Genomic DNA, 16,007 nt, shown 5'->3' with positions numbered 1-16,007 from the left:
GAGTGGTAGCGTTTGCAGCTTTTTAATTGCCAGTGAGGGAATGGCTGCTTATCTGCTAGCAGCTGTTGGGAGGCAGTAGCTTGTAGCATTTTCAGTGCATCATTTTACCTGGACATTTGAAGTCTTTTGCTGCCTTGTGTTTCTGCAGGTAGTATGGAGTCTGTTGATACTTCTACCAGCAGATTTGCTATGGGGGGAGAGGAGGCTGTAGGCACGTGTTACCTTCCTTTCTTTCCAGACCATCTTTCATGTTGCGGCGGCTAAGCTAAGGATGACATGGCATTTTGTCCTATTTGCTGTGGGCTCTTATGCTGCACTTGCTCCAAGCTCTATCTGGTTCTTTGAGAGGAAAAAAGTACAAAGAAAGAGCAAGTGAAAAGCGCTCAGTGTCAACTGGTGCTCCTTTGACTTGTGCTCTGACTAGTTCGACTTTAGAAACCTGTCTGTGGTTTCTCCTGGGCCTTATTTCCTACTTCACTGTGGATGCTGGTTTGGCATCGCCTGACGGTGATAGTGCTGAGAGGTGTTTGTCCCAGTAGTTTAAATTGCGTTGAATTGACTTGCCATTTTCATGTTTGCAGCTTATGCCATTGGGGAGGCACGAGCATGTGCCAGCACTGTTTCCAGAAAAAAAGAGTCCTTCATTGGTTCCAGCTGACACTGAGATAGTGTCTAATGTCAGTGAATCACTTGCTGCTCTGCCAGGCACCTTAACTAATTTTTTTTGCCCCCTTTCTTGACCTGAGCTTTGCAGCCAGATGTAGTGCTGAACTCCTGCCCCAACTGAGATCAGTGAGCTCAACATACACGAGATTTAACTAGGGAGTGTGAGTGTGATGCTTTTATCTCTCCAAGGTGTTTTTAATGTCGAATGAGCATCTCCGAAAAGAATCTTTCTCCAAATTACATCATCAAGACGGTCAATCATTCTTTTAAGATGACATATGGGGGCGACGTACCTTCCCAATTGTCATGGAGGGGGAAATCAGAGCATTTCACCCTGACATTCTCTCAGAAACCTCATGAAAGTTGCTCAACTGACATTGGCAGAAGCCAGGGAGCAGGATGCCACCTTTTCCTGGCATCCAGGAAGTAATTTGTGTCATGGGGAGGGGTGGGTGAATAAAAAACATAACTAGAGGAAAAGTAAATGTCTATTCATGCAACTACTATGGAATTTTATTGATTAAAAGAGAGTTGAGACAAGTTTTCTGTCTTTGGTGTTGATCGTATGAGCAATTTTGGTAGTTCAGAAAATAAATATTTGGAGAGAATATGTTGGATATCTTTTTGCTATATAATAATTATAAAAGCACTACACAGATAAGTTTACTCATCAATCCTTTTCTTGGTTTTCATGCTTGAAAATGTGTCGAAGGTGGATACCATCACTTTTATGAGATGATATTGTCAGTCAGGTCTTTCTCATTTGATTGGCTGAAAATGGACCTTTGGAGCCTTTTTTTTAGCCACTCAAAAGGCAGTGTTTATAAAGTTGATCCCAACTCTTAAAAAGGGCATTGGGAGCTGGATCGGGTAGAAATTTAATATATATTAGTAAGAAAAAGCGAAAGGTTAAAGCTAAAATAACAGTGTAAGATGGAGGAAACGGTATTGAGATGAGCACATATTAGTGATAAACTGTATGGTGTGGGAGAAGTGGGTTTTGATTCGTGGGGCACTGGCACCAGTACTGCGGAAAGAAAGAGTTGTTCCGTTGGGAAGGACTACACCTGAACCATGCTGGGACCAGAGTTCTAGCGAATCGAATAACTGGGAAGGTAGATAGCGCTTTAAACCAAATGCGGGGGGGGGGGGAGGGTCCCGGTAGAGAGAGATCTAGAATGCTATAGAGAAAAGACAAAGAAGCAGTGCAGGAAAGTGATTGGGGTAAGGATAACCAGATTGTGTCAGGAAGGGACCGAGCGTAAACAAAAGCGTGCACTAACAAATAGGGTCTGGGTAAGAAAAAGTGGTAAGACCAATAGGGCCATAGTACAAAATAAAGTTAAGATGTCTAAAAATGTTAAAAGGACAAATCTAAAGGCTCTGTATCTGAATGCACGAAGCAGTCGTAATAAGGTAGATGAATTAACAGCGCAAATAGATGTAAATAGATATGATATAATTGCAATTACAGAGACATGGCTGCAGGGTGACCAAGGCTGGGAGCTGAATATCCAAGGGTATTCGATATTTAGGAAGGAAAGGCGATGGGGTGGCGTTGTTAGTAAAGGATGAAATCAGAGCAATAGCGAGAGGATATTGACTCAGAAAATCAAGATGTAGAATCAGTCTGGGTGGAGTTAAGAAGCACCAAGGGGCAGAAAACACTGGTGGGAGCTGTCTCTAGGCCTCTAAACAGAAGTGGTAATCTAGGCATCAAACAGGAAATTAGAGATGCATGTAACAAGGGTACTACAGTAATTATGGGTGACTTAAATCTACATATAGACTGGCCAAACCAAATTAGCAATAATACTGTGGAGGATGAATTCCTGGAGTGTGTACGAGATGGTTTTTTAGACCAGTACGTTGAGGAGCCAACCAGGGAACAGGCTGTCCTAGATTGGGTATTGTGCAATGAGAAGGGATTAATTAATAATCTTGTGGTGCAGGGGTCCTTTAGGGAAGAGTGACCATAACATGATAGAATTCTTCATTAAGATGGAAAGTGAAGTAGTCCAATCCGAAACTAGGGTCCTAAATCTAAACAAAGGAAACGACGAAGGTATGAGGAGTGAGTTGGCTATGATAGATTGGGGAGCTTCATTAAAAGGCATGATGGTGGATAGGCAATGGCTAACGTTTAAGGAACAAATGCATGAGTTGCAACAATTATACAAGCCTTTCTGGCGCAAAAACACAAAAGGAAAAGCGGCCCAACCATGGCTAACAAAAGAAATTAAGGATAGTATTAGATTCAAAGAGGAGTCATATAAAGTTGCCAGAAAAAGTAGCAAGCCTGAGGATTGGGAGCAGTTTAGAATTCAGCAAAAAAAGGACCTAGAGATTGATTAAGAGGGGAAAAAATAGAGTATGAGAGTAAACTTGCAAGGAACATAAAAGTGGACGATAAAAGCTTCTATAAGTATGTAAAAAGAAAAAGATTAGTGAAGACAAATGTAGGTCCCTTACAGTCAGAAACGGGAGAATTTATAATGGGAAGATGAGGAAATGGCAGAGCAATTGAACAAATACTTTGGTTCTGTCTTCACGGTAGAGGACACCAATAACTTCCCAGAAATGCTAGGGAACCAAGGGACCAGTGAGAAGGAGGAACTGAAGGAAATCAGTATTAGTAAAAAAAAATAGTGCTGGAGAAATTAATGGGACTGAAAGCCGATAAATCCCAGGACACTAAAAGAGGTAGCCATGGAAATAGTGGATGCATTAGTTGTCATCTTCCAAAATTTTATAATTATGGAACAGTTCCTGCAGATTGGAGGGTGGCAAATGTAACCCCACTATTTAAAAAAGGACGGAGAAAGAAAACAGGGAACGACAGACCGGTTAGTCTAACATCAGTAGTAGGGAAAATGCTAGAGTCTATTGTAAAGGATGTGATAACAAGGCACTTGGAAAATATCAACGGGATTAGACAAAGTCAGCATGGATTTATGAAAGGGAAATCCCGTTTGACAAATCTACTGGAGTTTTTTTGAGGATGTAACTGGTAGAATAGATCAGGGAGAACCAATGGATGTGGTTTATTTGGATTTTCAGAAGGCCTTTGATAAAGTCCCACATAAGACGTTAGTGTGCAAAATTAAAGCACATGGGATTTGGGGGTAATATACTGGCATAGATTGAAAACTGGTTAACAGACAGGAAACAGAGAGTAGGAATAAATGGGTCTTTTTCGGGGTGGCAGGCGGCGACTAGTGGGGTACCGCAGGGATCGGGGCTTGGGCCCCAGCTATTCACAATATATATCAATGATTTGGATGAGGAAACCAAATGTAATATTTCCAAGTTTGCTGATGAGACAAAACTAAGTGGGATCGTGAGTTGTGAGGAGGATGCAAAGAGGCTTCACGGCGATTTAGACAAGTTGAGTGAGTGGGCAAATACATGGCAGATGCAGTATAATGTGGATAAATGTGAAGTTATCCACTTCAGAAGGAAAAACAGAAAGGCAGAGTGTTATTTAAAAAGTGATAGGTTGGGAAATGTTGATGTACAAAGGGACCTGGGTGTCCTTGTACATCAGTTACTGAAAGCAAACATGCAGGTGCAGCAAGCAGTTAGGAAGGCAAATGGTATGTTGGCCTTCATTACAAGAGGATTTGAGTACAGGAGCAAGGATGTCTTACTGCAGTTATACAGGGTGTTGGTGAGACCACACCTGGAGTATTGTGTGCAGTTTTGGTCTCCTTGCCTAAGAAAGGATATACTTGCCATAGAGAGAGTGCAGCAAAGGTTCACCAGACTGATTCCTGGGATGGCAGGACTGTCGTATGAGGAGAGATTGGGTCGACTCGGCCTGCATTCACTCGAGTTTATAAGAATGAGAGGGTATCTCATTGAAACATAAAATTCTGACAGGGCTAGACACACTAGATGCAGGGAGGATGTTTCCCCTAGCTGGGGGGTCCAGACCAAGGGATCACAGTCCCAGGATATGGGATAGGACATTTAGGACTGAGATGAGAAATTTCTTCATCAGAGGGTGGTGAACCTGTGGAATTCTCTACCACAGGAGGCTGTGGAGGTCAAGTCACTGAATATATTTAAGAAGGAGATAGATAGATTTCTAGACACAAAAGGCATCAAGGGGTATGGGGAGAGAATGGGAATATGGTATCAGGATAGAGGATCAGCCATAAGGGATAGGAGCAGGAGTAGGCCGTTCAGCCCCTTGAGCCTACTCCGCCATTTAATGAGATCATGGCTGATATGATTTTTACCTCAATTACACTTTCCCGTCCTTTCCCCATATCCATTGACTTCCTTGTTGGTCAAAAATTTGTCTAACTCAGCCTTGAATGTATTCAATGACTCAGCCTCCACAGCTTTTTGGGGTAAAGAATTCCAAAGATTTATGACCCTCTGGGAGAAGAAATTCCTCTTCATGTCCGTCTTAAACGGGCGACCCCTTATTCTGAGACTATATGCCCCCTAATTTTAGATTCCCCCATGAGGGGTAACATCCTCTCAACATCTACCCTGTCGAGCTCCCCTCAGAATCTTGTATGTTTCAATAAGATCTCCTCTCATTCTTCTAAACTCCAATGAGTATAGACCCAACCTGTTCAATCTTTCCATACCCGGAATCAACCTACTGAGCCTTCTCTGAACTACCTCCGATGCAAGTATGTCCCTCCTTAAATAAGGGCACCAGAACTGTACGCAGTTCTGGTGCCCTTAATTAAGGAGGGACATACTTGCATCGGAGGTAGTTCAGAGAAGGCTCACGAGGTTGATTCCGGGTATGGAAAGATTGAACAGCACCCTGTACAGTTGTAGCATGACTTCCCTGCTTTTATACTCTATCCCCCAAGAAATAAAGGCCAATATTCCGTTTGCCTTCCGGATTACCTGCTGCACCTGTATGTTGACGTTTTGTGTTTCATGTACGAGGACATCCAGATCCCTCTGTACTGCAGCATTTTTTAGTCTTTCTTCATTTAAATAATATTTTGCTTTTTTATTTTTCCTCCCAAAGTGGATGACTTCACATTTTCCCACATTACATTCCATCTGTAAAGTTTTTGCCCATTCACTTAACCTGTCAATATCCCTTTGCAGACACTTTGTGTCCTCATCGCAACTTGCTTTTCTACCGATCTTTGTATCATCAGCAAATTTGGCCACAAGACACTCTGTTCCTTCATCCAAGTCATTGATGTATATTGTAAATAGTTGAGACCCCAGCACTGATCCCTGCAGCACCCCGTTAGTTACAGATTGCCATTTTGAAAATGACCCTTTTATCCCGACTTTGTTTTCTGTTAGTTAGCCAATCCTCTATCCATGCCAGTATATTACCCCCAACACCATGAGCTCTTATCTTGTGCAGTAATCTTTTATGTGGCATCTTATCGAATGCCTTTTGGAAATCCAAATATACTGCATCCATTGGGTCCCCTTTATCCACCCTGCCCTTTGCTTCCTCAAAGAACTCTAATAAAATTGTCAGACATGATTTCCCCTTCATTAAACCATGTTGACTCTCATAATACAATCAAGGAGTCGCCAAATGTCCTGTTACTACTTCTTTAATAATGGATTCTAGCATTTTCCCAATGATAGATGTTAGGCTAACTGGTCTATAGTTAACCTGCTTTCTGTCTCACTCCCTTCTTGAATAGGGATGTTACATTTGCGGTTTTCCAATCCGCTGGGACCTTTCCAGAATCTAGTGAATTCTGGAAGATCACAACCAATGCATCCACTATCTCTGTAGCCACTTCCTTTAAGACCCTCGGATACAAGCCATCAGGTCCAGGGGACTTGTCAGCCTTTAGACCCATTAGTTTACCTCGTACTTTTTCTCTAGTGATAGTGATTGTTTTTAGTTCTTCCCTCCCCTTTGCCCCTTGATTATCTACTATTATTGGTATGTTATCGGTGTCTTCTACTGTGAAGACAGATACAAAATATCTGTTCAATTCCTCTGCCATTTCCTTGTTTTCCATTATTATTTCCCCAGTCTCATCCTCTAAGGGACCAATATTTACTTCAGTTACCCTCTTCCTTTTTATATACTTGTGGAAGCTTTTACTGTCAGTTTTTATATTTCTTGCTAGTTTACTCTCATAATTTATTTTCTCCCTCTTTATTATCCTTTTAGTCATCCTTTGCTGGTTTTTAAAGTTTTCCCAATCTTCGGGCTTAGCAGTAATCTTTGCCATGTTGTATGCTTTTTCTTTTAACCTGATACCATCCTTGACTTCCTTAGTTAGCCATGGTTGGTTCACCCTTTTTGTGGAATCTTTCCTCCTCACGGGGATATATTTTTGTTGTGAGTCATAAAATATCTTTTTAAATGTTTGCCAGTGCTTATCCACCATCATACCATCTAATCTGTTTACCCAGTCCACTTCAGCCAATTCTGCCCTCATTCCTTTATAATTGGCCTTATTTAAGTTTAATACAGTAGTTTCAGACCCAAGATCCTCGCTCTCAAACTGGATGTGAAATTCTATCATGTTATGATCACTGCTTCCCAAGGGATCCTTTACTTTGAGATCATTAATTAATCCTATTTCGTTACCCATTACCAGATCCAAAATGGCCCGTTCCTGATTGGTTCCCGGACATACTGGTCTAAGAAACAGTCCCTAATACACTCTATGAACTCCTCTGCAGGGCTATTTTTGCCAGTTTGATTTGTCCAATCTATGTGAAAGTTAAAATCGCCCATGATTATTGCATTACCTTTTTTACAAGCCCCCCTTATTTCCTGATTAATATTTTGCCCTACAGTGTAACTACTGTTAGGGGGCCTATATACTACTCCCACCAGTGATTTCTTTCCCTTGCTATTTCTAACCTCCACCCAAGTTGATACGACATCTTGATCTTCTGAGCCGAGATCTTTCTCACTATTATACCAATTTCATCCTTTATTAACAGAGCTACCCCACCACCTTTACCTTTTTTCCTATCCTTCCGAAATGTTAAATAACCCTGAATATTTAGCCCCCAACCTTGGTCACCTTGCAACCACGTCTCTGTAATGGCCACGAGATCATACCCATTTGTTTCTATTTGTGCCGTCAATTCATCTATCTTATTACGAATGCGGCACGCATTCAGATAAAGAACCTTTAATTTTGTCTTTTTACCATTCTTTCCTACCCCGGCCCCATATGATATTGAATGGCGGAGCAGGCTCGAAAGGCTAAATGGCCTACTCCTGCTCCTATTTTCTATGTTTCTATGTAAACTGTTCCTTATATTTAAGTAGATTCATAACTACTTTTTGTTTTCCAATTTCACACACTGAAAACAAACAACTATGCAGTCCAGGGAGACAGGAGTGTCCCTGGAACCTCTGGCACTCAGGGTTAAAGCGGGGGAGGGAGGTTTGAAAATAACTTAATGGAAAAAGAGTCGGCTTTCAATATCAGGACTGTAAATGGCATTAGAAATTAGATCATCGGAAAGTGGGCTAATTTACAGGGTATTGAATATTCTAGCAAGCTGTATTTGGAGATACCATCTTCCCTGTCCTTCAGAGGGCTGGTCTGGAGCTTATATCTGTAGACACTACAAAAAGAAGTTTGCAAATAGAACACGTTTGTGATGAGCTGCTGTGGCTTACTGTTGCCACTGCATTTTGCATTTGCTGCTAATGTGACCAAAAATTTAAACCTCAGCAAATTACAGAAGAAAGTTGGAGGGGCAGGTATAGTGATTTTAAAATTGTGGTCATAATTGTTGTTTTCATTAATTTTTGTTTACTCATTGCAGTGTTATCCCTGGTACACAGAAGATCTGGGTGAAGACTTGGGGCTGTTCACATAACAATTCAGATGGAGAATACATGGCAGGCCAACTGGCTGTTTATGGGTATAAAATCACAGGTAATGGTACAATCCTAATACAGTATATAATGGTCATTGTACAACAGGATTTTACCCAATACAACTTAAAATTATTAAAATAAATGCTTTCTGTGCTGTATGTTATGTTTCCTTTAAAACTGCCTCAAAAATGGGCTAGAAAACAGCAGATCTACTTGATACTGTTGTGTTAATTGCTATGTTGTGTAACATGTGTTTTGTGGTTCAACCATTTGCTTCTTGACTGGGTTATAGCAGAATTTCATTCGCAAAGAAGCTCAGCTTCATAGTGAAATCCTAGAATAGCTGCTGGAGTAGCACATGGATGGAAGGGATAGGAATATTGGAAGAAATAGGAATAAGTTTGACCCTTTTTTATTACATTTTCTCGACATATCTTTTGGTTCAGAAGTGCTAGAAGCAAACTTTGACATTCAATTTGATCCCAGTCATTGATCGTTTATGACCCAGATGGAAGTTCCATTTGACCTCCCAAGGTGAATGCTGTTGCACTTTCTGCGGTGTAGCAGCCAACGTTGTAGAATTTTAGTGTGATATTAGGCTGCGTTGCCTTTTAGGCTAGCCTGGGTCTGCTTATTTTGGCAGATACTCCATTTGGAAATTGTTGTGTTCTTCACAACTGGTATTACAAAAATTCTTTAACGTGTGATTCCTTTACACTCTTATTCTGGAGAGAGGATTTTGTGCATCCTTTCGGCACTAAGGGTTAACAAATGGGATGACAAGGGCTTATCCTAGTCCTTTGTGTCCAATCAGACTTGACATAGCTATGCAATGTAGTATAGGTGTATGAATTTGTGGCAGATATGACCTTTATTGACATACTGTTTGTAATGGTTCAAAAACTGAAAATAGCTATTTAAAAAAAATGAACTTTAGCTGTTTGCTGAGCTGTTAAAAGCAGCATTTTTTTGTTTGTTTCCTACCTGTCTGGGTTGAAGGTGGGCCAGTATAACTCTGTTGTTTCCTTGCATCACTCTAAAAGTAGGTACTGAGGTCAAACTGTGGTACCTGCAGTAACCACAGTATAAATGTAACCTCTGGAAACCAAGTATCAAGGGCTATTAATCACTGGTACAGTTTTATAATGTATTTCACTAAACATTGACACTGCAGTGCAATGTTGAGACTGCTTTGCAATCTGCAGCATCTACCTGAAACTAGTTAATACAGTTTTAAACAATTGCAGGTGGTGTGATCAGTGTTTATATTACTTTGTTACATTACTTTGCTGTTCAAAAACAAAGGTTAAATACTTGTGGAAAATTTATGGGAGCTGTGGTAGCTCGAGCAGTTAAGTGCTTGACTTCCAGACAGGTCATAAGTTTAGTTGCAGGGCTGCCTGACATATAGTTATGATGTGGAGATGCCGGTGATGGACTGGGGTGGACAAATGTAAGGAATCTTACAACACCAGGTTATAGTCCAACAGTTTTATTTGAAAATCACATGCTTTCGGAGCTTTCCTCCTTCGTCAGGTGTGTGAAGACTATATATGCGGTGCTTTGATGGAAACCTTCACACACCTGACGAAGGAGGAAAGCTCCGAAAGCTTGTGATTTTCAAATAAAACTGTTGGACTATAACCTGGTGTTGTAAGATTCCTTACATTTGACATATAGTTGGGTGAGTTTGTTAGTTCTGAGCCAGGCCACTAGATGGAGCACAGCTAATAAAAAATCAGGTAATGTGAGTGGATTGTCCAGCTCTCTTAATTTTGATCTGTTTTTTGCGAGGAGATGTTTTCTGTTTGATTTTTAATTGTTTAGGTATTTCCAGTAGATGCACCATTTTTCATCAAAGGGCAGGTAGGCAACCTGCTTACAGGATTTGCAGACACTTCTCTGCAACAGGCTGATAACTTGATGAAGTGGCCTGAATTGAGTCACCTCTCATTATTTCATTCCTCCCCCTCGTCCCTGGACAAGTGCCTGACCCTCGTGGCATAGCTGAGATCGGAGCAATAAGTCCCCTCTGAACACTGTGTATATTAGAGCACCAGTAAGCCTTGGTGCCCTACCCAATTTTTGATGCTTGAGTTGTGCCATATACCAGACAATGGTGTGTTGACACCAGCTGCAGAAAATTCAACAGCTCAGTTTGTGTTACCCTTTTTGGCTGGTAGCAAGCAGATATTAGATTTAGCAGTACTGCTGATTAGTTGAAATATTTTCTGATCTGCATGGTGTGCTTAATACAGTATTTATGTTCACACTGTGTTAGACGATCAGCCATGATCATTTTGAATGGTGGAGCAGGCCCAAATGGCCTACTCATGCTCCTATTTTCTATGTTTCTATGTGCAACCCATGAGCATATTTGGATTCTGTTTCTATAAATGAAAACTTAGTGGTTTTACAGAATGGACTCTAGCAACTGAGTCGAAGAATTTAGCTGACCTTAACCTTGAGAGTAAAATGTGAGCGGTTTCTGGTTGACCCTAACATTGGATAACTACTTTGAACATTCTGCTCAACTCATGAAGATGATGCATGTATATGCAAACGAAGCTCTCCCCTCCTTAGTTGTGCTGTTACCTTATCATGTACAGTTAGAAAGAAGCTCTAGACAAAATTCAAAAGTGAAACTAATTTATTACCCATCTTTGTTTTAAAGATATCAGTGTTTCTTTTATCCCAGTGCTTTTGCTTGGTGCTAGTTTATTGTATGGACCTTCTAATCTAAACTCAAACTCTAATCTGAGATTTCGAAGTGACTCCCCAGTGGAAGGAGTAAGTGTGGTGGCTGGACAGATCTGGTTCGTGGACTTGTAGCCAGAATTTGTAGGGAAGTTTCAGTGATCCCAAGGGCCCAACTTGCATCTGATGGTGAGAGTAAAGTAACATGCATCATGTATTGTTAGAATTTTTTTTGGTGTAAAGCACTTTTAAGAGGTTAGTGTGCCAAAGTTCAAGTTTGAATTTGTATGCTGCTGCTTCTTTGGCCATGTATGGTAATCATTCAAAGAGCTGTAAGGTTGAATGCTCTTGATGGGAAGCAGTAAATGTATAACAGGTTGAGAGGAGACATTTTGTGGCATATATACGTGGAGTCCCTAGTTGGTTATATGGACTGTTAGGCATCCTTACCTTGACGGCCTTCCTAAGGTCTGCCATCTTTTGCATTTGTGTCCAAGTACTCTGGGTATTGGAGATCACATTAACCCTCACACTGTGCAACTCATGAGCATGTTTGGATTTTATTTCTATAAATGAAAACTTAGTGGTTTTACGGAATGGACTCTAGCAATTGAGTCACATTAACTCCAGGTATACTAAACTCCTCTCTAGGGCGGGTTCCCTGGTGTGTTCTCTTTCACACATTCATGTAGCAGCACCTCTTCTGCTTTGCAATTCTTCTGGATCGCTGCGTTTATAGCAATAAGTAACTTTCCTTCAGAATTTGTTTTGCCCCAATGACCTCTGCACCCCTTTGAATGGCTGCAGCAGTGTTAAGATATTATGCTTAGCTTTATGCGGGTGTAAGCTTACCATGGATGGTTAACTTGGTTCCAACCTGGAAGTTAAGGTGGAAACAGCCATAGGCTACAAGTTGAATTGTTCCTGCAGCAGATGTGCTCAAAACAACATTTTTACACTTGGATCTGTTCTGTTTTAATCAAATATCAAAGTTAAGCAAAATATAAACAAAAAGTTGTGTTAATCATAGGTGATCTGTTTTGGCAAAAATATACTTGCCACATGGGGTCCCAGTACTTGCTTAAATATATATCATTGAAACTCTGTTAATTTTATTTAGAATGCTGGGATTTAATAATTTCTTGAAGACTTAGATTTATTTCTACAGTATGAAACGCAACCCCAACCTCAACTCTTTATAAATCAGTTTTTTTTCCCCATGAAAATGTGTAAAGATTTGTTTAGCTCAAACAATAATTCACTTTAATTGATCATTCATTTTATCTTGTTGACCCTTGGCAGATGGAGTAACTTTCGTGTATCAAAACAGGATTTTTTTTTGGTCAGTAACTATTAACATGGGCTAACAAGATGGGTTGACATCCGACAGGGTGTAGAGTGGTGACTTTTCGCATCTAGCCTGTTCTCCTAGTAGGGAGCTGTGAGACAGGCTAACGACCTATCCATGTAAAAAGGGACTTTGTTACAGAAACAACCCAGAGCACGGTCTGCTGGATGTAAAGCAGTGGAAAAAATGCGTTGCCTCATGTCATTAGGCATGAAAGAGAACTATTGCATATGGTTTCTGTTTCCCATCATTTTTCTAATTTTACTTTATTTTACTCATTACAAGCTACAGAATCCTCTGAGGAAATTCTCTCTGATAAAATTAGCGCCTTCAGTATTCTGTATTTCCTTAGAGATTTTTATCCTTCAGGCTCTTCTTAGTAAGTGGCTAGAAATAGAAATGTTTTTTGGACATCAGTTCTAATTATGAATCCCAGTTTGAGAAATCTGCTTTGTTCTGAATTTACACAAGGAGATTATGGACATTTTGATTGTGTGCTGCAGGGCTCACTGATACCAACAGTATCTGAAAATAATGAGTAAGCATGAGTGGATTGCTACTACCTAATCATACATGAGGATTTAATGATTTAGAATGGTGAAAGTTAGGGATTCTTTGTCAGTTTAACAAGGGAACTGATGACCTTCCTTTTCTTTAAGTAAAGTAGATTAAAGCTACTGTTTGGTTAATAAAAAACTGGCTATGTACCAGTCCTAGTAGTAATAGTCTGAATATACTGACAAAAGCAGGAAGAACTTATGCTGCTACATTACCAGGCTGGTTTTAAGAAAGCTATACACTTAAATTTGTTTAACATTTGTAAAGATATCCTATTCTGCGATGCATCAGGATGGCATCTCTTGAAAAGATTTTTCTTTTGTTTCAGCAGCCATATAGATGCACTTTGCTCCTTTATATCTGTGGAATGATCGATGCTTTAGTGTTGCTCGTCTATGTAGATACACATGTTTGAAACCATGAAGAGAAGTGCTGGTTTGTAGTAATGCTTGGCTTTCATTTATTTTAATGTTCTAAAAACTGAGGTTTTCCTCTTGCTCTTGAAGGAAGCAGAAATGATGACATAGATTCACAAATTTACTGGTCTCTGGTTGAACTCCTGGGATTTGCAGTATTTCCAGTTTAGTTTCGAGCACTTAGCTTTCACTGTCCACTTACACCACTGTAAACAATTTTACAACACCAAGTTATAGTCCAGCAATTTTATTTTAAATTCACAAGCTTTCGGAGGCTTCCTCCTTCGTCAGGTGAATGATTTCACATCGTTCACCTGACGAAGGAGGAAGCCTCCAAAAGCTTGTGAATTTAAAATAAAATTGCTGGACTATAACTTGGTGTTGTAAAATTGTTTACAATTGTCAACCCCAGTCCATCACCGGCATCTCCACATCACTTACACCACAGTAGTTTCCTGCATCAGCATAATAAGCATTTGTACATTTAAGTCTTGCAAACAAGTCAAACTGAAAATGCATTTACTGTACATCTAGCCCTCTTTTTAAGGGTCCCTTTGGGAGGCATAAGAATACTGTTCTGCTGAAGAACACATAATAGTGAGCTGGAAAGTCTGGTTAATAAATTAGTGAAGTGAGCTGAATAGTTTATATGTGATTTATATAGCGAAAGAGGGTAGGGCCAATGTCATTGAAGACTGATAGGGGTTGAACTGTTGTAGAAAGTAACACTGTCCCTGGAGGATAGTTACTGGAATAATCAAATTGCACTAGTCCCATTGCAACTGAAGTATCAGATGTACATAACCATTTTCTTCAAAGTAGTAATTGAGCTGATGTCCACAACGACTGTTGGATTTCTTTTGTTGCTCTGAAGTGGAATTGTTCCAGGGGCAGAACTGGTTGTAAGAAGTCTGTACTTGTCTCTGCATATCGATCATAATTGCCACTATTCACCAAAAATCATGGTCGCTACTTGTCATTGAAGTCACTCAGACTGTTTGCACTTCAGTGTGCACCCCTCAGATGACTTGAATCATCTTCAGTAAGAATGTATGTAGTTACTTGAAGACCAATTGCCATTTTAAGTTCTGTCAAAAATTGTGTAATGTTGCTTCAGGGAAGGAACAGTTCACTGAGAAGAACTAACTTAATATTGTAATATTGAAAGCTGTATTTATAGTTTTCTAGCTGTGTTTGCTGTTTACAGTGTGGAGGCAGGTTTTCTGTCTGGAAAGCTCTTATAAAGCAGGCGTACATAGAGATGTCAGACTGTACTGAATATTTATGAAACTTTTTGAAGATGTGATAGAAGTAACAGCTCAAATAATCCAACTAACGGAACAAAACAAGTGCATTGTTCATATTTTTAAAAATCCAGGCAAATACAACATGGAATACAGCAGCACTTTTTTATCATGATACCATAAATTCTGCCAAAATTGAATTCACCAAAGCACTGCCTGAGTTTGCATCTACCGCACTGCTACTGCAGCTGAAGTCCTCATTCATGACTTTGCCACGTCCAGACTCAACTTTTCCAATGCCTCTCTCCCTTTTCCCTAACCTTTTGAGCTCCACCCTACATAAACTCCAACTTAATCAGAACTCTACCGTCTGCATCCTATCTTGCCCAACTATCACTCTGATCATTCCCCACCTCCATTGGCCTCCCGTCTCTCCATACATCAACTTCAAATCCCTCCATGGCCGAGCCTTTCCTTGCCCAACATCTCTCTCCACACCCTCTGGTCTCTCCGCTCTTCCTACTCTACCTACTCCCCACTGCACCATTGGTAGTAGAGCTTTCAGCAACCTTTCCCCCACACTCTGAAATTCCCTCCTAAAACCCCTTTGTCTTGCTACATCTCTTAACCCACCTACAAAAGCCTTATTAAAACCTGCCTCCTCTACAGTACCTGCAGCCACCTGTCATAATTCACTCCCCCAACCAGTTCTTGCATGATCTGACTTTGGATACTTTACTGCTAAAGATGTAATATAAATGTAATTTGTTAAAAGTCATTGCCTGTTCAGATTGAGGACAGGAGTGGAAATCCTAGAATCATCTAAAGATTTTGATTCAGAAAAGCCAGTAAGTTCTAGCAACTCTGGGTATACAAAAAAGATTTACTGAGAGAGACTGGATTGCAGGTGGATCAACTCACCTCATCTGCGGAAAGCTGCTGCTCCAAGGCTGATGACCCAAAACTCTGCTCTAAAAAGTCTATAGGAGAGAAAAGAAAAAGATAACTGAAAGGCTGAGATAACTAAGAATTTGCATTTATATAATGCCTTCCAATGTAGAACAACTGTCCAAGGTGTTTGAGACGCGGAAGTAAATTTAATAAAGGAAAACCAGCGCGATTTGTTAAGGGCAAATTGTGTTTAACTAACTTGATTGAGTTTTTTGATGAGGTAACAGAGGGTTGATGAGGGCAATGTGGTTGATATTGTGTATATGGACTTTCAAGAGGCGTTTGATAAAGTGCCACATAATAGGCTTGTCAGCAAA

At 40.3% G+C, this 16,007-nt stretch overlaps 1 protein-coding gene across 3 annotated transcripts in view; it reads left to right on the top strand.

Annotated features, from left to right (window-relative positions):
* cdkal1 (CDK5 regulatory subunit associated protein 1-like 1) overlaps window positions 1-16,007 on the top strand; it is a 1,005,231-nt gene that overhangs the window by 8,525 nt on the left and 980,699 nt on the right. For all 3 annotated transcript variants that reach the window (XM_068001614.1, XM_068001608.1, XM_068001620.1), the window contains exon 3: window positions 8,422-8,534. In XM_068001614.1, the coding sequence (XP_067857715.1) occupies window positions 8,422-8,534 (113 nt within the window). The remainder of the gene's footprint in view (window positions 1-8,421; window positions 8,535-16,007) is intronic.

This window comes from Heptranchias perlo, chromosome 2 (genome assembly GCF_035084215.1).
Source record: "Heptranchias perlo isolate sHepPer1 chromosome 2, sHepPer1.hap1, whole genome shotgun sequence".
Classification (NCBI taxonomy): Eukaryota; Metazoa; Chordata; class Chondrichthyes; order Hexanchiformes; family Hexanchidae; genus Heptranchias; species Heptranchias perlo.
The sequence above is the reverse complement of the archived record's forward strand: the minus strand, read 5'-3'. Positions and strand labels throughout refer to the sequence as shown.